A 23,770-nucleotide genomic window follows, 5' to 3' on the forward strand; every position below is an offset into this window, starting at 1 on the left:
TTGATGAGTAAGTTCGCATCTCCAACGTCTCGTCTGTGGAAACAGAAAAGCTAGCAATCATTGCAATAGGGAGTGCGGCTGTGTCGTGCGACCATACCTGCGTCGCGGGATGTTTGTGGAACGGTGCCTCTTGGTGCTCGAGAAATATGCATGGGTTTGCGCCAGAACTCTTCAACAGGGATTAAAATCACTATTAAGTTCTGGGAATAGGAGTGTAAAGTTTTCGCCATCATTCGCTTCGACGCCTCAAGTTTCTTGTGACAGACTGTGGGATGTTGACTGCTGATTAGTGAATATTTGAGGATGAATTTAGGTGCCACAAACCCTCACAACACTATGAAGACTGTGCTCGGCGACTGATAAATAGGTCGTTTCCCGATCAAAGGAACGTAACTTCATTCCTGAGTTGCAACATTGACTCAAACAATTCAATTTTTTACAAGAGTCTACCAGCTCGATTTCCCCCCAAAATTTGTTGGATTTTTGTATGAGTTCAAGAGATAAATCAGAGAAATTTTCGTTAACGAATACTCAAGATTTTCCCGGTAAAAGTACAATTTTCGAGGGGAAATTTGGCGACACTGGTATGCAGTTACGTTTTTTCGTGAAGGAAACGACAAACAAAGACCCTTATCCGATTTCTTGGTGACGGGAGGAAAGTTCTCATTTTCCACCACTCAACTTTTGAAATTGCCTTCTCGTTTACCATTGAGCAACGTGTCAAGAAATTGGACTATCTTTGCAATAAGGAAACATTCCAGGCTCATCCACATTACCCCCTAACTTCATGGGAAAACTGATGGCACATTTGTAATGCTCCTAGAATGCTCCTAAGCTGAACACTCCTTATCACAAATTTCACATGAGTTACATTTTTCAATAAGGAGCCACTATCTCTGTCTCTCCTATTAAGGCAAATATCTGCATAGAGAAACCAGTGGCAAGTATTTTGTTTCTAAAATGGGCCAGAAATAGTTCCTTATTGCAAAATGTAATCCACATAACGTCGCTCCTCTAACGCGACGAGGGCGTATCTTTAATCCCACATGAACCCTAAAAAGTATGCAGATATATGGATTAGAAGGCTCACTCGAAAATGAGGAGCTTGCCGGAAAAAAGGCACATAGCAAACAATTGCGTTAGAGAAAAATGCATTTGGAGTTCCAGCATTACTCTATGGCCACTGACTGTGACATACGTTCGAAATCGGGAGTCCAAGCTACGATGTAAGTTACCTTCAGTGGCCAGAAAGTATTAGTGGAAACTTAAAATTCATTTCCTCAAACGCGATTTTTTGCTATGTGCCCTTTTTCCGGAAAGCTCTTCAAATGTGGATACTGGAAAAAAAAAACACATTGGATCTTTTAAGAGTCCAGACTCTTAAAAACATCAACAAGAAAAAATACTCTTGATTCAAGCAGATTTAAGCTTAAATCATGAACCAAGCCTCTTAATTTAATCGGATTTCCTTTTGATTTCAGCTTAAATCTGATTGAATCAAGAGTCCTTTTTCTTGTCAATGTTTTCAAGAGTCTGGACTCAAGATCCAATGTGTTTTTTTTTTTTTTTTTTTTTTTTTTTTTTTTTTTTTTTTTTTTTTTTTTTTTTTTTCCAGTGTACTCCGCTTAGTCAGAGGAGCGACAATCAAACGTGGCACCCCTGCAGCTTCATGATTGAGCGAAACCAGATCCTACGCATCGAAAATTGAAATCATGGGCCGACTAAGACTGGTGCCCTAGTTTGAGTCCAACCACGTTCTTTATAACGGCGCGGCGTTTCGCCGATTCCTTAAAAAATTCTCGACATTTTATTTTCCGGGAGGAATGCGCGGGAAGCCCTCGTAAATTCCTCCGCTCTAAAATGTTCATCAGCATCCCTCATCTCGGCGGTCTCTCATAGCGCCAGAAGCGGCGCGATGAGATAAAAATTAGCGGGATATTCTTATGACTCCCCCGTTCCGTTCCGTTCCGATTCGACGGAAATACTTATTTTCGTTGATTAGCGACCGATTCAGGACACAGCATCGCTATCCTAAGCGCGTCCCCGCGCAATCCCCCGCCCCTCCCCCGCATCGCTCCCCCTCAATGCGGCAGTCCCTTCCTCCCTTCGTAACACCCCCCCCCCCCACTTCCGCGGGTCCCTGGTCGGGGTAATGATCCGGAATTTTGCCGGCGTCGAGACGAGGCGACTCAGGCTGCTCACACTGTTGTCGCCCTCCTGATAATTATTCACATTGTAAATGGGATCTGCAGGGATATTATTCGTTTTTACGGAAAAATTGGCAACAGTTAAGCAGTCAGCGTTGCAACCCTTAGAGACTCCTTCGATTTTTTTGTTGATAAAAAAAAATAACAAGGACGATGGATGGAAACACGTAAATTCCTGCCTGACACTTGCCGGCTTCTAAACAGAATGGTGATCGTTTTTCTCACGAATAATTTGTCGAGAAATTAAAATGAGGGTACACAAGTTTTTGCACGAGTACAAAAAAAGAAAGACATGTAAAAATACAATGAATCGAAATTATAATATTTAAAGTACACGATAATGAAAATAAGCAAAAAGCACGAACAAAATTAAAGAACTTGCAACATTTTCGAAGTTCACATTCAAAAAACAAAAGTAAACCTTGTCGCAAATTCCGAGGCGGCTGTTACAACGGGGATTTTTCCTCTCTTTTTTCAAAAATGGTGAATGTGACGGCGCACAGAGGAACGAGCTAGTGGAGGAGGTCGGATATGTATTTTTCGGCTAAAATTTCAAATTTCAATGTTAGCTTTGTCACAAATTCTATTTCAAGGGGTGTTTCTGAAAGAAAACGTCACAAAAAATCCATTAGAGCAACTTTGGAGCTGTTTTGTTTCATATTTTTGAAAAAATGAGCTTTCAAATTATCCAGATTTTGTCCGAATTCTCCTATTTGACCCAGTCCAGTATGCGGCGCATAGTGGATTTCCCGATCAAAACAGCCGCCTTCATGGAGTTTGCGCATGAATTGTACCTGTAATGAAATTCCAAAATATTTGTGTCCCTAAAATATATTAATGTATTAATGTTTAATTCATGTAATTAGAGGTTAAAGAAGCTTGTGTCCTAAATGATACTATATTCAACTTCCCTAAAAATAAATTTGAAACTTGGTGAAAGCGTCAAAAAATTATTCAATTTCAACGAAACGTCAAAACAGCTTTCTCTCGACATGAGTAGGGCTCGTATAATATTGGCTTCAAAAAATGATATGGTCTCTTTCAATATGACCAGTCGTAGTAATTCGATCCCTGTCTGTAATATAGCTTACATTAGTTTACAGAGTGCACAGTAAGTGACAAGCATAGCTTCTCTTCAAACTTATTCTGACAGTGCCTATACTATATGATAGCAGACATAACGCACCTCTTTTGGCTACGAATACCTCCTAAAACTTCCCTCGTCACAATGTAACCATATCCATGGAGAATCCTCCAAAGGAGGTATTCTAATTTTTGTCGCAGTGTGTTGGTACCTACGTTCATGAACTGTGGAAAATTCCTATCATCTGGCGTTAAAATATTTTAGTCGAAAAAGACATTGGAGGCAACACTATTTCCACGTATTTCGGTATCAATTTGCAGAACTAGTTTTTACATCGTGCTGGCCCCTTTCTGAATGTATAAACAGGAATGGGTACATGAGTTCATGGAGTGATCACTTAATATTAATAGAGTGTCGCATAGAAACTACGTGGATGGGGGGAGCGGTGCGGCGCCACGCCACAAGTCAAATTGTGATAAAAAATTGTTCGAAATTTTTTATCACAATAGGGCATCGCGTCAAATCTTCAATACCCTTACCGCCGTAGTTTTAGAACTACGTGCGCTGTACAAATGTATTCCTAAACAACCCATCGCATCGGTTTCTGAGTCCAACATAAATTTGGAATCAACAGTAGCCACTCTTCAGAAAAAGCAAGCTGGCCTTCACGACTATTTGGACTACATTTTGCAATTTGGAACTATAAATTCTAGCCCGCTTTAAAAACAACGTGTGTGCCCTTATTTTCCCTATGCACATAAATGTATTTCCAGAAGAGCCAGAATTTATAGTTCCGAATTGCAAAATGCAGTTCATTTGTTCGAGCTGATTTTGATTAATTTTAGGCAGAGGCCGCGCTCAGAGCCGTCATTCTAATTTCACGTATCTAGAGGAAAAAATGTTTATTCCACTGCAAAATATTTACCTTAGTTGCTCCTTCTTAATCCGAATAGTTAAAGTTTTACAATGGGTTCGAGACAAGGAATGAATTAAAGCACTACGCAACACATGTTCTGTCCATTTCTTGAAGAAAACCTATCCGAGAGGGGGGAATCTAGAAATCCTTTCCTCTAAAGCATTTGAGTTCTTACAATTTACTCTCGTTAAATAGCAAAAATACAAGAGACGACATTTGTTTGATTCAACTTCCATTTGAACTACATTAGAAAAACAAATCAAATTGTTGATTTCCGAGCCTCTCACTGTTTAACCTTTTTATACGTAAAATTTCGAAGGGAAAACATGCCATGTTTAAACCGTGTCTGGGGGCCAATTGTACCATGAGCAGCAAAAACGGGGATTTTTGAGAGGATACACTGGGGGAAAAAAACACATTGGATCTAGAGTCCACTCTTAAAAACATCGACAAGTAAAAAATACTCTTGATTCGATCTGATTTAAGCTTAAATCAAGGACCAAGCCTCTTAATTTAAGCGGATTTCCTTTTGATTTAAGCTTAAATCTGCTTGAATCGAGAGTCCTTTTTCTCCAAGGAACCAAGGACCAAGCCTCTTAATTTGAGCGGATTTCCTTTTGATTTAAGCTTAAATCTGCTTGAATCAAGAGTCCTTTTTCTTGTCAATGTTTTCAAGAGTCTGGACTCTACATCCAATGTGTTTTTTTTTTTTTTTTTTTTTTTTTTTTTTTTTTTTTTTTTTTTTTTTTTTCCAGTGTAAAATTGTACAAATTTGCGCTGACGAAAGTTCCAAAATACCGTGATAAGACCACCGCTTCCCTAAATATATTTTTATGAATCCCCACCATTGCTACCATCACCTGCTCCTTGTCTTCTCTTTGCTCACAAACCCCTGACGACTGAGCTACTCCTCGTCTGTCTGCGATACCGATTGTTGACAAGCCTCTGGAGCGAACGTGGATCACTGGTGAACATCGTATCCCAACACCCGAGCCAGTGTCCGTAGGCCTCGAAGTTAAACGTGCATTTGCATTTCCCTCTCGCTTTGCACCTGCCGATCGTCCAAGGGTTATTGTGGTAGTCCGGATCTGTGCCGTAGGTTTGGTTACAGAACCTCTGGCAAGCCTCATGGTCGTCGCGCGTCGGAGGGTTGTTCCTGCAAGGGTTCGTCTCTATGCCGGTGGTTATCCGCGGAATCCTCCTTTGGGCAAGCTGGGCCCCCTGCGCCCCTTGTGCCGCCCCCGCTGCAGGCGGCTGTTGTTGAAGCCCCGACACTAAGACTGGTAAAAATAAGGTTGAAAAGTAAGATGAAGAAAAAATGTGATGAGATGTGCGAGACCACCAATAAAAAAATTAGTCTGTTAAGATAGCGGGCTGTCAATTAATTTATCGTTTTTCCATTCGCAGGTTGCAAAATTGGTTGAAAAAATTCAATTTTTACGGGAGTATAACTCTGCCGGACCAAGGAAGAACGCTGTATGAACATTCGAGAGTTGCCAAATTCCCATCGATAAAATGGTCATTCTTTAGGAAAGTTATGAATATTTTCCCTTGAAATTTTTAGGACTTTTCCGCAGATTTGTGCTTGGACTCAGTATTTGTTAAAAGCAACGGGAAGGAATTCTGCGGGCTGATTGTTGAAATTAATAGACAAAGCTATGGACAAAGAAGACATTAGGAGTATGGAGCGATCCTATTGGTTGGAATGGAGAGTTCTTACAGGTAAAAGGAAACAATAATGGTCTAACAAAAGGGTCTCTCGTGGGTTTCCGTTATAGCTAGTCTATCACCCGCATCCTTTGTCCATTAAAACCACCCGATTCCACCAAAAGGATCCCTCCATATAATTTTTATCTTATTTGTCTATCGCTTTGTCTATCAATTTCAACAATCAACCCGCTGGAAGTGGTCAGCAGGAATTTCTGGGAGGGGATGGGTCCGTAATGATGGTGTTTGTCGTATCACGGAAGCCGAAAATGATATCGTTTTTGAAATCATGACCGAATAGTTTGGCGGGTATGTTCGTAGAAGCAGGATGGCGGAAGAAGCTACCAAAAAAATGCCTGAAAATTTTTCCTGAGAGGAGACGAAAGGGACGGCCAGTAAAAGGATGGCCATGGGACGTTTTACAAGAAATGAGAACAAGCCGACTTCCTGAGGATCTGTGGTAGAATAAGATAGACGGATGTACTGCCGTGTTAACTAAGAATGCCGTATGAAACTTTGGGCGTTGCCAAATTTACTCTGATAAAACACGCGAATTTCCTGGTAAACTTATGAATATTCTCTTTCCAATTTTTCAGATAATTTTGTTCGCAATTTAATACAATATATCTGAAGGTTGCAAGGGAAAATGTTCATGACCTACCGCGAAAGTAAACATTTTACTGAAAGGAATTTGGCATCTCTCGAATGTTCATACGGCGTTCTTCCTTAGCACGGCAGTGTAGCGGTGAGGTGTCGCACAGCTCCAAAAAGCGCTGTCAAAGCGGCTTCTACGAATGTTAGACTCTGCAATGGGTCAGTTGCGCTGGTCTCAAAATCACATTCTGATTGTTTAAACTTAACTAACAAAAATTGATGGGATATGTTTAAAAGCCAAGTTTCTTCTTCCAATAATAACGAAGATATCGCCTGTCAAAAATCACGGCGGATGACGTCGTCATCGGTTTCAGGACATTTTGTCAACAATTTTTTGTCCGCGCACCTTTTTTGTCCAGTAGTTTACGCCCACACGTAAAATAAGCAACAGTGACTTTGTCCAAGCGTTATATTTTAGTCGGTATTTAAAATTATATTGACAATATGGAAATGAGAGATTGGGAGAGAAGGAAGTGTTGTTATGGTTGCTCATTTTCTAAATGAAATGTTACACTTTCTCCTTTTGAATCATCTTTTTAAATTGTCATTGGTGAATATTTGGTTTTATTTCTATCCTTAAAATATTGAATGTGCAATATACCTTATATATTTATAGGTACTTTTTTTATTTATTTTTTATTTTTTCCTTACGGAATTATTACTTCATTTTTAAAACATTCATACTTTTAAAACGTGACAAATATTTGTAAAACCTTTTCCAAGCGACATTAATCTCAATAAGCCGCAGTTGTGCCGACAGAAACTGCAATAATGGATAAAAGAGGGAAAAAAAACCAAGAAGCACGCAATCTTTAGTTTTAACCCATTTGTACATCGATCTTTTAGAGTCAAATACGTCAAATTCTGAGCGTTTGGTTGCGCGTACACCTCGCTGCAGCACAATAAAAGCACAAAATATAAAAGAAAAACTTAAAGTGCTTGTGCGTTTGGACGACTCCAAAATTGTGTGCTTTTAACTTGAAATAATATTCACGTAACACCGCTTTAAGCATGAAGTGTTAAAAGATGCATTTAGACATTCTTCGCGGGATCAGACAATTTTCAGAAATTTTAAAAGCCTCTTGAATGGTGGTTCCGTGAACTTTTGGGGATCTTTAACGAGTAGCATCTAGAACAATGACCTTACATGCGTCATACAGGTCTATTTAGGCAACCCTTGGGCATGAGTATTTCCAAAATGCCTTGTAATTTTGCAACTAATAACCCACATAATATGAAAAAGAAAAAAACAAGTGATTTTATTATTTTAAGCGGAAAAAATGGGGAGAAATCACTCGTTTTCCAATAAAACGAAGAATTGAATTAATCGAAAAGTTATTAATCCTTACAATGTTGAGACAGTATGATGAGAGACGCGAGGGTGCAAAAAGGCGAGTGCAGTAACATCTTGAGATGTATCCAGTTCCGGTTATCTCAGCCCTGTTCAATACGTCCACTTTTAAAAGTAATAGGATCTTCAGGCTAATGTCACTACATAGCAGTTGAAAAAAGTTGAAGTTAACCGTTTTCTCACTATACCTTTCACGACCGTGCCGTGAAAGGAACTTCGTTGCACTATACTGGAATCCTACACTCCTCTTCCCCATTCGTTGTGCATACCTACGTCAGTGCGATGGTCGATAAAATAAAAAAGCGCCTCTCTTTTTTCCATTAGAGCGAGAGATGAGAGCAAATCTCTTTGGTCGAGAACACGTATCTCGATTTCGAACACAACGGATGGGAGAACCAATCTCACGATGAGGCGAAACACTTTATTTTTTCCTTCTTCCTTTTTTTTCCCCTTTTAGAATTTATTTTTTTTGGTATGTAGGTTTCAACCTAGCACGCAATTGCCATTGAGGTTACGTCATGATATTCAACCAACTCTCAATTTCACGCAAGATGGGAAGTTTTTTTTCCTCTCAAGTTTCCGAGTGTCTAGAGTATTAACAAGTGAAGCGCTGGGTGCAGAGAAGACACTACTCGGTTGCGGTGTCTCAGAATCGCTGCTAATATTCCATCCATCATGATCAAAGCAAATGAATATAATTTGTTGAAACTTTTACCGAATAATCCTAATGCCTTTACAATGCTCTAAACAATAAATTATGGGAGCTTCACCCAATAGTTTCCGCTTCGAAATATAAATTACCAAAAGTGACTCTAAAACACCGCAACCGGGATTTTACTCATTTTTTTGGTGTTCACCCTCTGCATTCCTCGCCCTCAGGCAAAATTCCATACCTGCTCACGCGTAAGGCCATTCTGCTGTGCCAAGGAAAAACGCCGTATGAGCCTCCAGGCGTTGCCAAATTTCCTCTGGCAAATCACTTATTTCCGGGAAATTTTTTGAATATTTCCCCGCCAATTTCTCAGATAATTTTGTTTGTAATTTAATCTAAAGGGTCTGAATATTTCAAGGAAAAATATTCATAATTTTCCTCAAAATTAAACATTTTATCCAACAATATTTGGCAACTCTCGAATAATCATACGGCGTTCTTCCTTAGCACGGCAGCTTTGGACCTTATAGCGTTTTTTGTGTTCAATGACATTCTTCGCTTCAACACCTTCCGGTCCATTTTCTAAAACCCACATTTCTAATAATACTGCCCTTCTGAGGAACATGACTGATTAATAATCGATGGAGACAGTTTGGAGCAAATCATTTTGTGTCATAAGCGAGGTGGATGAATCATGCATTGAGTCTCTCATACAATGACGTGAGTATCGGACGTCATTTCTCAGTACTGTCCTGCTAATGGAAAACAGTGTACGAACGCACTGAAATGTTTTCAGAATCTCCTCTAATAAACCCCTTATTTCCTGGAAGACTAGAATGAATTTTTTTACGCACTAAGTGGTTGAGGCACAGAAAAATTGAGAGACTTTCTAGGAAAAGAACAGCACAAAAATCACGGAGGCCTTCCAAAAAAGTCAAAGGTTACCGTTTTCATCGCAAGTTGCGTTGTCCGTATCACGTGCTCTGAAAGTGTTCCGATGCGTGCATACTTGCTGTGCCAGAAATCGGAGAGAAAAAATTCAAATCGATTTTTGCCCTGGGCAAAATTTTAGCCACGTCAAAATTAAAGCTTCAGCTGGACAAGAAAAGGTAGTCTGGGCTCCTATCATGATCGCATTGATTGAAAATCAATTACCAGCTTTCTAAACGCTCTTTATTTTTAACTACCGCGATTCAACTATTCAACCGCATTCCCACCGCAAACCGGCTTTAAACTACTCCAGTAAGCAATGGGGCCTGGGCCAATGATTTATCCAGTCGCTAAGCAACCGATTTCAGCGAGCGAGCTATTCTGCCGTGATATCGGAGCAAGCCTCTCTCAAAATTCTCGAATTTGAGTCTCCTCCGAAAATCGTCTAAATCTCTTTTAACTGAAATCGCTGAAACATTTAAAACAGTACGATCTTCTTATTTGTATGAGAACAAGACATACGAGAAAGGCCCCGCTCGTCTAGGAAATAGCAGGGTTGCCACAGTCAGAGAATACCGAGAGAGAAAACCGGGAAATGTCAGGAAAAATGAAGAAAATGGGTGGGAAAAAATTGATAAGCACAGTTTTTTGCTCTCTAGAATGGGTGCATGTGACGTTTCAAACAACATATTTTGCCCGAAAACTATATGTAATAGAGAATTTGCAGGTGTCTGAAATTTGATGAATTTCTTATTATTTAAGTAGAAACTACTGAGTGAACTAAGCACGAGGAAGCCCTTGGTTCATGAATTGAACAATTAAGCTGGAGAAGATATGACAAAATGATCGAATCTACTAAAATACGTGTGTTTAAATGGGAAATGCCGCCAGATGACTCACAGGCGGTGCATTTTCTCAATTTTAAATCTATTTTTATACTATTTCCCACATCAGAAAAAAATTATAAAAAAATACTGTGAAATCAGCTCTTTGAGCACTTCCAGATGAAGCAATAAAAAATTGTCATGCAAATTCTCCATTATGTGTTCATGACCATCTGGCACATCTTCATTTGCCTGGGCTTTTCACCAAAATGTGTCAGAGAAATCGGGGAAATGTGAGGGAATTCCAATTTCTAGATTTGGTGGCAACCCTGAACAAGGAATGGTAGAATCGGGGACCCGAATCGGCGGGACAGCATTCGAGCCGGATTGAGGATCTGGCAGCGGTGTTATGGTGGGTGGGGCCAAATTTGGCAGCTTACGCTGGATCCCGGATTAGCATGATACTCGGCCCCGATTCGCTTGTTACTGGTGACCAAGCTGTTTGTCAATTATTCACCGATTTGTGTTGGCCCCGATATAATTCATCAGCGCGGGCCACTCCGCCCCCGCACGAAGCCGCAGCCGCCCCGGCTCGCGGCGATGGAGCTTCCTCGCGCTTCCACGACGGTGTAACGGATAACGAACCCACGGGCAACGAGCCTGTTTTCAGGTGCCTCCTCAAATATACATGCGCATCCGCGCCGTAAGGGCTTATTCCGAAATTGTCATTTACTTGCATGACGTATCGGCCATGGGAGTTCACCGAATATAAAGCCCCTTAACCACTCAGCCGTGCTAAGGAAGAACACTGTATGAACATTCGGAAGTTGCCAAATGGACGTATTTCTATCAAACGGACCTAAGCGCCATAGGGTGAGGAAGGCAGAGGGGGGCTTGGATTGGCGGCGGAATCGGGCGTCCGGCTCATTCCGTCCTATACTCGCAATGCTTTTCCATGGCGCTTAGGTCCGTTTGACAGAACGCGCTATCCGGCATTCTAAATTCCTCTAAAGGAACTCAAATTGGCGCTTAGTTCCGTTTGATAGAAATACGTCCAACTTTCCCTTGATAAAACCTATATTTTTGACAAAATTCACGCATATTTTTCCTTGAAATTTTCAGATATTATAGATTGAATTGTGTACAAAATCGTCTGAAAATTTGAGAAAATAATATTCACAATTTTCCCAGTAATTTCGGTTTTATCGGAGGAAACTTGGCAATGCTTGGTGGTTGATACGGTTTTTTTACTTAGCACGGCACTCCTAACACGGCAGACCTATTTAATTCAATAAGGGCCCGTCCAAGTATTACATGACGCACTTAGAAGAGCGGAGGAGTTAGAACCAGCTATACAATGCGTTAGAGGGGGGAGGGCGGGGTCAAGCCTAACGTTACGTAACAAATTTAGGAGGATAAAAACATTGTAAAAAACGTTCAAGATATTGAAAATCCCACCCTTCCCGAATGAATCTTTTCGAAAGTGGGGAGGGGGGTCAGGGCAGCGTTACGTTCTTCAAAAGGGGGGTGTAGGGCTGCGTTGAGGGTGCGTTACACGGGGGAGAGGGGGTCAACAAATCGGAAAAATTGCTTTGCGTGATACTCGATCGGCCCCTAACCTCTTCCTTTCCCATTATAGATACCTATACACTGTACAGGATGACAGGTTTTCTCAGATTCCGAGATTTGCTCATGATTCCAGGATTTTACGTATACCTGGAATCTTCTAAACTGTTCATGACTGCTATGTGTGTTTCTTTTTTTTTTCTTTTTTTTTTGTCATGATTTCTTATAAAACTTTTTTTCACAAAAAATTTTAAGGAAGTTTCTTCTGAAATAGAAAACATTGCATTTTTTGCCTGAAGAATAAATTTAAAATTTTGCTTTAAAATTCTCCGACTTTTCCCAGATTCTCGAAAGTCAGTGAATTTTTTTGGTTGTTCAGTTTTTTTAACTTTTCAAGAACTTTCCTCTTTGCAGTAGACTTCAACTAGTTCAAAACGGGGAAAAAACTAAAAGCCGCTGAAAAAAAATCAAAAACGCTAACACCAATACTGACATTGGATATGGTGAGACCACAGGAGCTGACTACGTAGAGGGCGTTCATTACGACTGTATGTACTGTGAACGTTCGAATGCAATTAAATTTCCTCCAACGACACACGTACTTTTTCAAAAGCTATGAACGCACTTCTCTCGGAAATTTCAATGGCACTGGAATAAATTGCGGAGTATGGTCAGAGAGAGAGATTCAAAGAAAAACAGCCACAAGTTTTTCAGAAAATTTATGTTTTATCAGGAGAAATTTGGCATCGTCTGAATTTTCAAAGGTTCAAATTTTTTTTAGACATGACAGAGCAGTAGCAGTAGAGCCCTTTTATTAGAACAGTGGCAAGGATCGATTATCGAAATTTCCTAATTTACATCTATGGTAAAGAGTCGATTATTAAGGTGTTTGATACGAACACCCTGATTATCGATCCTTTTCCATGGGTTTAAATGGCAGGTCGATCGATATATCGCAAAGCACACCCTGCTTCTGTATTGGAAGAATACATACGCGAACCTGAGATAAAGAAGAGTAAATTAAAATGAGCCTTTTTCATAATTATAAGGGGCACGTTTACTCACTAAAACAGTTGATAACCCTGAAGAAAAGCTACACTTGCAAAATCCATCAAGTGGAGCCGAATAATATCTGCTCATCAAAACTCCTCATACAATTCCCCTTCTTTATTCTCTGAAATCGTCCCACGAATATTTAAATTTTTTTCCGATAAAACAAAAGAACTCTGAAACAAAGCAACCGAATGTAATTGCTTTTTTAGTCGGGCGCTTGCAAATGAGTTGCGAGAACTCTACCGCGAGCGCGACCGGTGGGATCATCAAAGCTTTCGCGGAAAGGAATAACAAGCTGAAAGAGGCGTGCGTATTTTTCGAACTCAAGTGAACTTGTCAAAAACAGACCGACCTCCTAGAAAAACGCAAAACCAACCATCGAAATACATCGTCTCGTCGGATCAGTTTCAACACATCACAGAGCTGGAGAAACGGATCCCTCACTTGTGATTAGAAAAAATTGTTTTTACGGATCTGTCTTTGATCCGTTTTATTCACTGAATTTTCCAATATTAACGAATAAAGTATACGATTTTGTAATAAATTGAGGTACGTGATAACTTCCGGGAAAAAGAGCTTTGGTGCTCGTAGGCGAATTGAACCAGATTTTGCTATAGAGAACCAATGATTCTAGCTAGCCTCATAAGCACCTATCTGTATGGGGAGATTAACAGCACATTTGGACTACATTTTGCAATTTGGAACTATAAATTCTGGCTCTCTTGGAAAAACACTCATGTGCATAGGGAAACTAATGACACATAAGTTTTTTTTTTAAACCGAGCTCGAATTTATAGTTCCCAATTGCAAAATGCAGTCCATTTGCTGTCTCTAAAATTAACCAGAAATAGTCGCTCTTAATTGTAAAATGTGGTCCACTTTTACGTGAGAGCCTAGCAGTTTTCGAAATAGGTTGAAAGAAAGTACCTTAAGCAGAACGTTCTTGGGTTAAACAACCAGAGCATTTTTGTGGGTCAAAATAAAACCATTTCTTCAATACGGTTTTCTTGAAGAGAGGTAAAAAAATAAATAATAATAAAAAAAAACAAGCAGTGAACTCCAGCACAATGTATCGATAAGGCGCGTCATCGACTTGTACGTTCTTATAGACTAAAGGGTAAATGATGAACGAACTATCGGGTCTCTCGTGGGTTGCCGTTAGTTAGTCTATTACTTACCTCCTTTGTCCATTGCAACCACCCGAATCCACGAAAGGGATCCCTCCATATTCTTCATGTCATCTTTGTCTATCGCTTTGTCTATCTAACAATTAGCCGGCTGGGCAACATTTTTTGGCCAAACTACGATGATACGGTATGATCAAGCGAATAGTTGATTTTATTTCACTCCTTGTTTATTTACTTTTCAGTCCACTTCCGCGAAACGCTGCCCGCCTAGACTCTTGTGCGGGAACTTTGAGTTGCCTCGGCTAAAACCAAACATTAGCTCCCTTTCACCGTTTGCTGAGGCTTTATTAGCTTAGAAGCTTACTCGGTGCGAACACGACCTTGATTGCGAATAATTTCAAGTCGAGAGCTTTCCGCTCGGGCGGTGACAGCTTTCGGACCGGGCCAAAGCAGCACAACGCAAGTCAAATGAGTCCTTCATTTGAATTGTTAATCAATCCCCATTTCAGAAGCGTTATTTGCCGCTGCTAGTCGGCATCAGTAGCCGGTCAAAGTCAATTATCGTGGAGCGCTCGCAAAATACATGTTTCCGATTTTTTATTTTTATTTTAGCGGCTCTGGTGCTTGCACTAGAGCTGCTATTCCGGACGGTCCCAGCTGGGGAGTATCAATGGACCATGTTACATTGGAGAGACCGCGCGTTGGTTGATGGGAATCGGCGCCATTTTCGACTATGTACCTTGTCATGACTTTATTTTATTGCATATTGTTTTATTGTTAGCCAATGCTATGTTGTGTAGTGTATTTTTGGAATCATGGTGATACAGTCAATAATTCAAAACTTGTCTGTGCTTTAATCTCGTGATGGAAAAAATGTACTTTACGTTCAAAATTTGAAATTTTGAATTTTAAAGTTTTCGCGGTTTTTTGGAAGAATGCAGTGGTTGGAGCTTCCTAGGCATATTACTCGATATCAGCTGATAGCAAACAAAGGTTACCAAGGAAACCGTAAACGTTTAACAACTATCGTGGCCATCGGGGCGATTATTGAAATGACATCGACTCTATGTCGCCGCTTACGACAGGACATAGCCCTATCTTATCCGTGTAATATATCGCAATTCGGTATTGTTTTGATTTTTAAATGGAGCAATGGAGCTAAAAGATTAAATGAAGTGCAGGTATTCAATTGACACATACAAATCTTTCCGTTTATGTTTCCGATTCAAAATATTTGTTACCAATAATACTGATGGAATAAATAAAATTATCTTACTTTCCTTCTGGATTTTCCTCTTTTCTTTCTCCATTGGTACTTACATTTAGGTAAATAGTTATTACTATATTCAGAGAGAAAATGGTACTTGTTATTATTCATGTAATAAATATGTAAGCTGTAGTGGTGCATGTGTACAAACACATGACTTACAATCATATAAAAAACCATTACCTACAGTTTCAGATATAAAAATGCAGATTTTTTGCAGCCTCGCTAAACGACTTATCAACCATGCATTCCAAAGTTTCTTATCACAGGGCTGTGAAAATATACAATCTAATAAATACAAAATAACCAAATATCTAAAAAGACAAAATTTCAGTTAGAGTCAGTTTCAGTCTTATTGTTGCACAAACTAGTTATTTGACAAAAAAAGAAGATGATCACTAGAGCCTTCAAAATTAAAAGTATACAACAAGTGATAGTGCCATGCATTCTGCATATCAAGGGCCAATACACATTTATACACCGGCTTTGTAAATCTGCTAAGTTACAAAACATGAATCGACGGTTGTCGGATTGTACATCAATGACAAAATGTGTCTAGGCCCTCATTCTTGACTACAACTACCGTCGCCAGAGCCGCTTTCCGACGCGAATGCGTTGGAGCTTACTGCTTGTTTTCGGTTACGGAGATCGGAGGAAACCTGTATTTGGACCGCGTTAAGCAGATAGGAGCCAAGCCACATTAGCTATTGCCAACTTTAATCGGGCAATTTAATTTTCTACATGAAAACGGTTGTGCGGGTAGCTGGACACTATGTCCAATTTTTTTTTGACCCGATACCTATTTTGGCCAACAAATTTAATCTAAGTTATACTTTGGCTGCGTTGCTCACGTAGTCCTTTAAGCACCACTAAATAAGACAAACGGAGCTATCACAACATGGAAATACAGTATAAGAGAAAGGATTCATTTTGATGACGGCGCAGAGATACAACTATTCGTACTTGATGGATGTCCGTGTTGCGTCCGAAAAATTGAAGGCGCGATGCGTGAACTCAGAATGCTCCGCTCTAATGCTGTCAATGAGGTGTCGCTTGGATTCGGGAGAGAAGGTAAAAAACAAGGCCCGATTACATATCTTATCTTCGGCTGTTTTGCTAACGTAGCTCTTGAAGCAACCTTACAAGGAAGACAAATGGAACCAACGCAGCATGAAAGTGGAGCAAGAAAAAGGATACGCGCTGATGACGGCGCAGAGATACAACTATTCGTGCTTGATGGATGTCCGTGTTGTATCTGCAAAATTGAAGGCACTTTGGCATGAGGCGTGTGCGCGCGATGTCTCGCTCTAGACTGCCAATGAACTGTCGCTTTGGTTCGGGTGAAAAGTTTCAAAAAACCAGACCCAAAAAATTCTCTCCTATCTTCGGCTGTGTTGATATTCGATTATTTCCTCTTTTTGTTTCAATTTAATGTATTATTCTTTTTTAAGATATTTTTTTAGTCCTACATCTTAAGTTCAGATGTGCCGGCCCCATAAAATCCAGGCGGTACGTGTTTTCAGCCATTCAGTTTGACCCGGTTGGGCATCTAAGGGTTACATCCCACTATTTAGCGAAATCTCAGCACCTATACCATCACTTGTAACTTGACTGATTAAACTATTGGTTCATACAGCGTTGCGCAAAAATCTATCGGATAAACTTTATCGGATCACAAAAACGATGGACTGATCAAAATCGAGTAAAGTGTCTGGCCACCGTTGTACAGATTTTTGTGCAAATTTCAGTGAATTTTATGCATAGTACGAAGCAAAATCCTTATTTTCAAAGGAGTCCATACAACCGGTTTAGAGTAAAAAATTGTATTGCCTCGTTAAATTTGGCAATTGCTAATATGGCTTGGTTCCTATCTGCTAAACACGGTGCAACTATAAAAATGCATGGAGCGCGACTTGTGTATTATTTTTGACCGAAAATTAAGAAAAATTAGATTCAGCTAGCCACAGGCTTCGTTCCGTTTCAGAAATAGAAAAAGGAGGAGAATATTCTTTCCGTCTTGGTTTTCTTGAGGCGGAAGGCCAGGCGAAGGCTGCCGTGCTGAGGAAGAACGCCGTATGAACATTCGAGAGTTGCCAAATTTCCCTTGAAAAAATATGTATTTTTGACGACATTCGTGCATATTTTTCCTTGAAATTTTCAGATATTTTAGATTAAATTGCGTACAAAATTATCAAAAAACTCTGGAAAATAATATTCGAAATTGTCCCAGTAAATTCGTTTTTTATCGGTGGATACTTGGCAACGTCTGAGGGCTCATACGGCGTTCTTCCTTGGCACGGCAGAAGGGACCGGGGAAGAAAATCCCGAGGCTGCACACACTGTGCGCAACAGCGTCCAATCCTATTTATCTTGGCGTATTACGTTTACAGACGTTAGTAACTCGTTTTTCGTCCGGGGGTCGTAACGGAGGGGGAGGGGGCGGGGGTGCGAGTTGAGGAGTGGCGAGCGGGCATGCGCTCCGGTTACCTCTCGCGGTGGCTCTGCTCTTAATAACTCGCCTACGTCGCGTCGCGCGACCGGCTGAAAGTTTCTTACACGGCTACTCCGAAATTGGAACAATGCCTCAAGATGCTCTCCTCCTTTAAGCAAACAAAAATACTCTCTGCAGTCACCGGAGGAGACAACCATTTAAAGTGCCCGCAAAAAATTCTCGGGCGGTTCGAGTGTGAATTTGGAATTGTGGTTGCCGAATTTCGACATGAAATGGTGATTTAACGAAAGCCCCAGATGTAAATGGGCGCTACTCTTATTTTAAGAGAGAGAGCAGGCTCAAATTAAGATCTTGCGTTGTTTTAAAGGTTGATCTCTGATTTGTCGATTGAAATGCAGGTCTTGCGTTTTTGGAGCCAAAATAAAGGATTTACTCCTCCTGTTTAAAGTTGTTGGATACTCTCACACGAATATGCATGGTCGTACGCTCACTGAAACTATCCAGAATATGAAGAGTGGTTCAGTTTTAAGGCGTTTTAAGGCGTTTTGGAGGCATTCATTACAAATATCCAATTCGGCTGATAATAATTATAGTATCTACACGTCAAAACTTGTCGCAACCTGTCGTATTATTTTTTGGATCAAAAGTGAGTAGAGTGGTTACATACATAATTACATAAAGTTCGATCTTTCGGTAATTATTTTATCCATAACCCGGATAAAAATGGAAACTCATCAATAATCTTTAGTGACACGAAAAGATCTTCCGAGATCATGAAGTCAGTGTTACTGGAATGTGACTTTGTACGTTGTAGTTTGTTTACCTATAATTTGTTTGAAATTTACTTTTTACAAATTGTTTAGCAAAAGTCTCCCGAAGATCAAGACAAAGAAGGAGAAGGGATGGGAGATAAAATGAGGATGAGGATAAAGAAAACAGAAAAAATGAGGAAAAAATTACTCTACCTCTCTTCTTTGACTGAAAAGCTTCATATACTTAGGCATCTTATTTGTAAATAATAAAATGATAAGGTATTTTTTGCAAACCAAACATTTGTGACCAATTTATCAAGTGATATGGTGTCCTGCCTGATTATGATGATTGTTTGTAATCGAAAGGCATTGTAGAAGAATATACTTATAAAAAAAGGTATCAATGCTAAACTTTCCCTTATTATCTCTTTCTTTGCCTGCTTTCTTCTTCTCTTTCCTCTTCCTCCCGAGACTCACCTCCAGCTTTCTCTGCCTCTTCTTTATATTTTTCTCTCTCCCCTTGTTCTTCCTTTACTTACACTCTGTCTTCTCTTTCCTCTTCTTGTAACTGCTACTTTTCTTCATCCAATTTCATCCTCGTTCTTTCATCCTATTCATATTTTTTACTCTTCTTCCGATCTCTATTCCGTCCTCATTCTGATAAATGTCAAGAGTCTAAAACTAGATTCCATCAGACTAGCGTTATCCCATGAGGATAAACACCGGAATTCGGTCCTGGATCGCCTGGCGCTTCTCACGACCAAATGTAGGATCCCCGTTTCTCCGCGAAATTCGGCTAAGACGAGGCTCGAAGACGCGGGGAAAATTGGCAAGCGTAAGGAGCGGAAGAAACTTAGGGTTCCTCGGAGGAAAGTAAACAGAGGCGTCCGAAGCGAGGCGCAGCGGGCCCGGCCGGCCACTTCACAACAGGTTTATTTACCTTTCATTTCTAAATGCCACGCGCTCAAATAGAATCCAAGGAGCGCAAACACCGCGGCCGCTGACATCTTCCCTCCAAGATTCGCGGAGAAGTCGCGAGATTCACCAAAACGATGTTACTCCGTCGCGGCCGACGGGAGGGTGTTTCTACACCTTGAGGTAAAGCATACCGTCCGCATTAAAAAATACTTCCTCGAGCTCATATGAAAACTAAAATGCGACGTACAATATAGGGACAACGCATGTAAAGAGTGATTTTAAAGTGAGAGGGTGGACATGGAAAGAGCCCATTTCTGATTGAATCAATGGGCCGATTATTGAAATTGATATTCTCTACGTGAGTCAAATCGCACACTAAACTTCACCATGACAATATCCGCGATATGAAAATCTAGCATCCTCAATCTTGACGCTTTGGCTCAGCTTTTGCAAATCAATTGCACTTTGGACGATTAAGGGTGGGAACCTGCCAAAATTTTTGTAAAGCGCGATTTGGCTCACGTAGAGAATTGCATTTTTTTTTTTTTTTTTTTTTTTTTTTTTTTTTTTTTTTTTTTTTTTTTTTTTTTTTGACCGGGCAATTCAAAATACCCTTAGCCAATGTAAAATAAAAAGGGAGGGACTTTCAGGAGGGAGGGATTGGAGTTGATTTTAGTAATTTTCGATGGAAAAATTGTGTTCTACGATGCTTAAATTTGTACCTCGTCTAGTGGTCCATTACATAGATGAGTCTCTTTGAGCCTCTTTTTGAAGCCCTCGATTTGTACGTAGAGAGGAGTTTATGGGGTGTCTCCTTGTTTTTCTTTTTTTTTGTGTGCGCAGTGACGCGGAGCCGCGGGCAAATTCAAGGCTCATCACACGCACACAGACACAACACACAACACGAGCAACGAGCGCGGAACCCGGGAAACCCAGGTCGGTCGCTCGGAACGGGGCTCGGACTTAATCGCGCCCCGATCGGATGGCAATCGCGAATTAGCCGCGATTAGCGGGCCGCGGCAAAAATCCCCCCGCCCCCCTCACCTACCCTAACACCTCCGACGACGGGGCTTAGGGTGGCTTCGGCTCATTTATCCGCCTCGCAATTATGCCGAGTTGATTTGAGCGATGGAGGCTCGAGGATTTGCCAGGCGGCAAAGAAGTGGAGACGGAGGATCCGAGCCCCCCCCCCCTCCTCCCCCGCCCTGCGCCCCCGCCGCGGGGTGTTTCGCCCCCCCCCCCCCCGCCCGCCTCCTCCCTGCGAGAACAATTGAAGGCAGGCTATATTCATTTACATAATTCGGGGACGACGGGGAGATGTTGGGCGCGGGCCATCTACGGGAGCGTTGCCGAACTTGTCGGGATTTCGGAAATTGCCCATGCAAATCTGCGTTAAATACTGCCGTGCTAAGGAAAAACGCCGTATGAGCATTCAGGCGTTGCCGTATCTCCTTGAATAACCGACGGATTTACTGGGAAAATTATGAATATTTTTCTTCCAATTTTTTAGAGAATTTTGTTCACAATTGAATCTAAAATACCTGGAAATTTCAAGGAAAACTATACAAAACTCTCTTCAAAAATCCACGTTTTATTGGAGGAAATTCGGCAACTCTCGAATGTTCATACGGCGCTCTTCCTTAACAAGGCAAAATACTGCGGTGCTAAGGATAAACGCATTATGAGCCTTCAGGCATTGCTAAACCTCCTTTGATAAAACAATGTTTAACTGAAAAGTTTCATATAGGTATCTTACTTGTAAATAATAAGGGAAATTATAGCTTTGATATCCTTTTAATATAATTTTTTTCATAAAAAAAAGAGGTATCAAGGCACTTTTTCCCTTAGTATTTAAAAAAAAATTGGTAAACTTATGAATATTTTCCTCCCGATTTTTCATATAATTTCGTTCGCAATTTCAACTAATGTTCCTGAAAATTTGAAGAATAAATACTCCTAACTTTCCTGAAAAAAAAATAATATTTCAACGAATAAAATTTGGCAACTCACGAATGTTTGTGCGTTGTTCCTTCCTAGCACGACGGAATACACCTACGGAGAAAAACCCCCTCGTTTTTATGAATCGATAAGTCCGGTACGAGTTGCCCGATTCACGGGACTAAACTCTTGATCTCGCGAACCGGAATGTTCTGTTCTATGAATGGTGGGATAAGTTCAACGAACCGAAAGCTCCAAACCAAAAAACTTACAGAAAATCATCAAACAAGATCGAAAACACCGTGAGAATTATAAAATCTTACAATACCCTTAAAATAAATTGGTGCCCGATTGGGTGGAGTGAACCTCGGCCTTATTATGGTGGGCTGGGAGTTTAATTTTACGAGCACGTAAAACCTTGATATCTCACTTATGAGCTGAAGGATGTTTTGACGGTTTAACGATGCTCTACATAAAATTCTAATGAAGTGGCATTTATAATGACGCTTGATTTATGAACGTATTTAGTGCTCCATAGTAGTTTCCGGTGAATGAAAGTCGTAAGTTGCGTTTAAAGAACAATATGATACCGGCGATGTTGAAGATCGGAAGTAAAGTCTAAGAGAAGGGGAGGAGAGGGGACGGGGGAGTTAGAATGGGTGAACAATAGAAGGAGAAGAGGAAAAAATTGACATAAAAACTCGAAAATAAGCTCCTCAACATCAAATCACACATTTCATGAGCCTTGAAGCTCATTATAATATATCAACTTTAAACTATGTTCTTCTAAAACACAGACGTTTTCTCCTTCAGTTTAAACTATTACATATAGACCGCGTTTAGCAGAAAGGAACCAAGTCACATCAGCTATTGCCAAATTTAAGTGGGCAATTTAATTTTTTACAAGACAACGTTTGTGTTGATTCTTTTGAAGTTTTTGAGGAAAATGCTTCTTACTATGCAGAAAATTCACTGTTTGCACAAAAATCCGAACTACCGTTTTCATGTTAAAAATTAGGTTGCCCAATTAAATTTGGCAATATCTGATGCGGCTTGGTTACTTTCTGCTGAATGCGGTTCATTTGTCTATGTATCGAGTAAAATGACCCATTGAACTTATAGCCATTTTGGCCGCAAAGAAGAAGGAAGATCTTGGCAACGTGCTGTCGTGGCTATATGCTGCCAAAATAGGAGGCGCCTTCAATCCGTCCAATAGGCACAAACTGCTACGTTGGAATAGTTATCGCAGGATACTTCAACTCAATACCTGGATTATCACCCATAATTTTGGCCCTGCGAGAATGCATATTGAGATCCTGCGATCTAAAGGACATTACATTAGAACTGAATTTCGTATGCGCCACTCGATCTAAAGCGCTATATGTTGTGGTATGATAAAATCATAAAGCATCATTTTTTTACTATAAAATTTTCGTAGTTGTGATTCGTTTTGCTGGACCATATAAAAACGGGAATTATGATTGGCAAATGAATCATATCGATTGAAAGCACCTAAGTGACCATGGAGTTCAATGGAATCTTGGGTGTTTCTCGAGAGTGCTGCTTATTCGCAGCCTCTCATTCGAGCTGTCCTAGCACCTTCCGATGTAACATACGATCTTACCTAACATATGTGGTCAGCTCTGAACTTTTGCAAATGAGTGTTATTTTCAAATCCTTCATGTAGAAATAACTGACTCGCTTGACGCTATCCGAACGCAAGTTAGCAACTGGTAATATTTTCCCACATTGAGAAAAAATTCCTTTTTGGAGGTTACCCGTAAATGACATTGGGCAGATTTGAGGGGGGCTATGTACACGGAGGCCTAGCACATTCCATAAATACCATCTAAGGTGCCTGACATTGGGGAGGAAGGCGTTAAAAAATCGGAAAAACTACCTTTCATCATTTACAAACAGCCTTTAAATTGAAAAAAAAAATCAATTAAATAATTTCTGCGTTAAAATTCTCGTGCAAAAAAAATCCATTCATTATTGGAGAAATCACAGTTTGTGGAAAACAATTCCCGACCATTCTTGGCTGCATATTTTGTCAAAACAACATTTTGTAATAAAGTTTTGAGAAAGGTGCACGTACCTTATTTGTAAAAGATGAGAAGATCGACGAAGGATGAACTGATCAAGACTCCGATGAAAATTGAGGAATTTACTCCAAGCAAACGAGATTTAACGGAATTTCAGTCCGATCCAAATTTTTTAAATTGCACCAAACACTTGCGTCCTCGATGAAAACACCAAAATAGAGAACACTCAATCTCACTCACGACACAACAATCTGCGGCAAAATTTATGTTCAAATTTTAAGGTAATGCGATCTTATCCGGAAATTTAAGCGCACAATTTGAAAAGGA

General features: G+C 40.3%; 1 protein-coding gene across 1 annotated transcript; it reads right to left on the minus strand.

Annotated features, from left to right (window-relative positions):
* Positions 1 to 2,555: 2,555 nt before the first annotated feature.
* On the minus strand, positions 2,556 to 8,146 carry LOC109031253 (uncharacterized). Its single transcript, XM_019042672.2, has 2 exons — positions 7,918 to 8,146; positions 2,556 to 5,487 (listed from the first exon to the last, which is right to left on the minus strand). The coding sequence occupies exons 1-2, from the start codon at positions 7,973 to 7,975 to the stop codon at positions 5,090 to 5,092; spliced, it is 456 nt and encodes a 151-aa protein (XP_018898217.2). The 5' UTR covers positions 7,976 to 8,146; the 3' UTR covers positions 2,556 to 5,089.
* Between the last annotated feature and the right edge of the window lie 15,624 nt (positions 8,147 to 23,770).

This window comes from Bemisia tabaci, chromosome 4 (assembly GCF_918797505.1).
Source record: "Bemisia tabaci chromosome 4, PGI_BMITA_v3".
Classification (NCBI taxonomy): Eukaryota; Metazoa; Arthropoda; class Insecta; order Hemiptera; family Aleyrodidae; genus Bemisia; species Bemisia tabaci.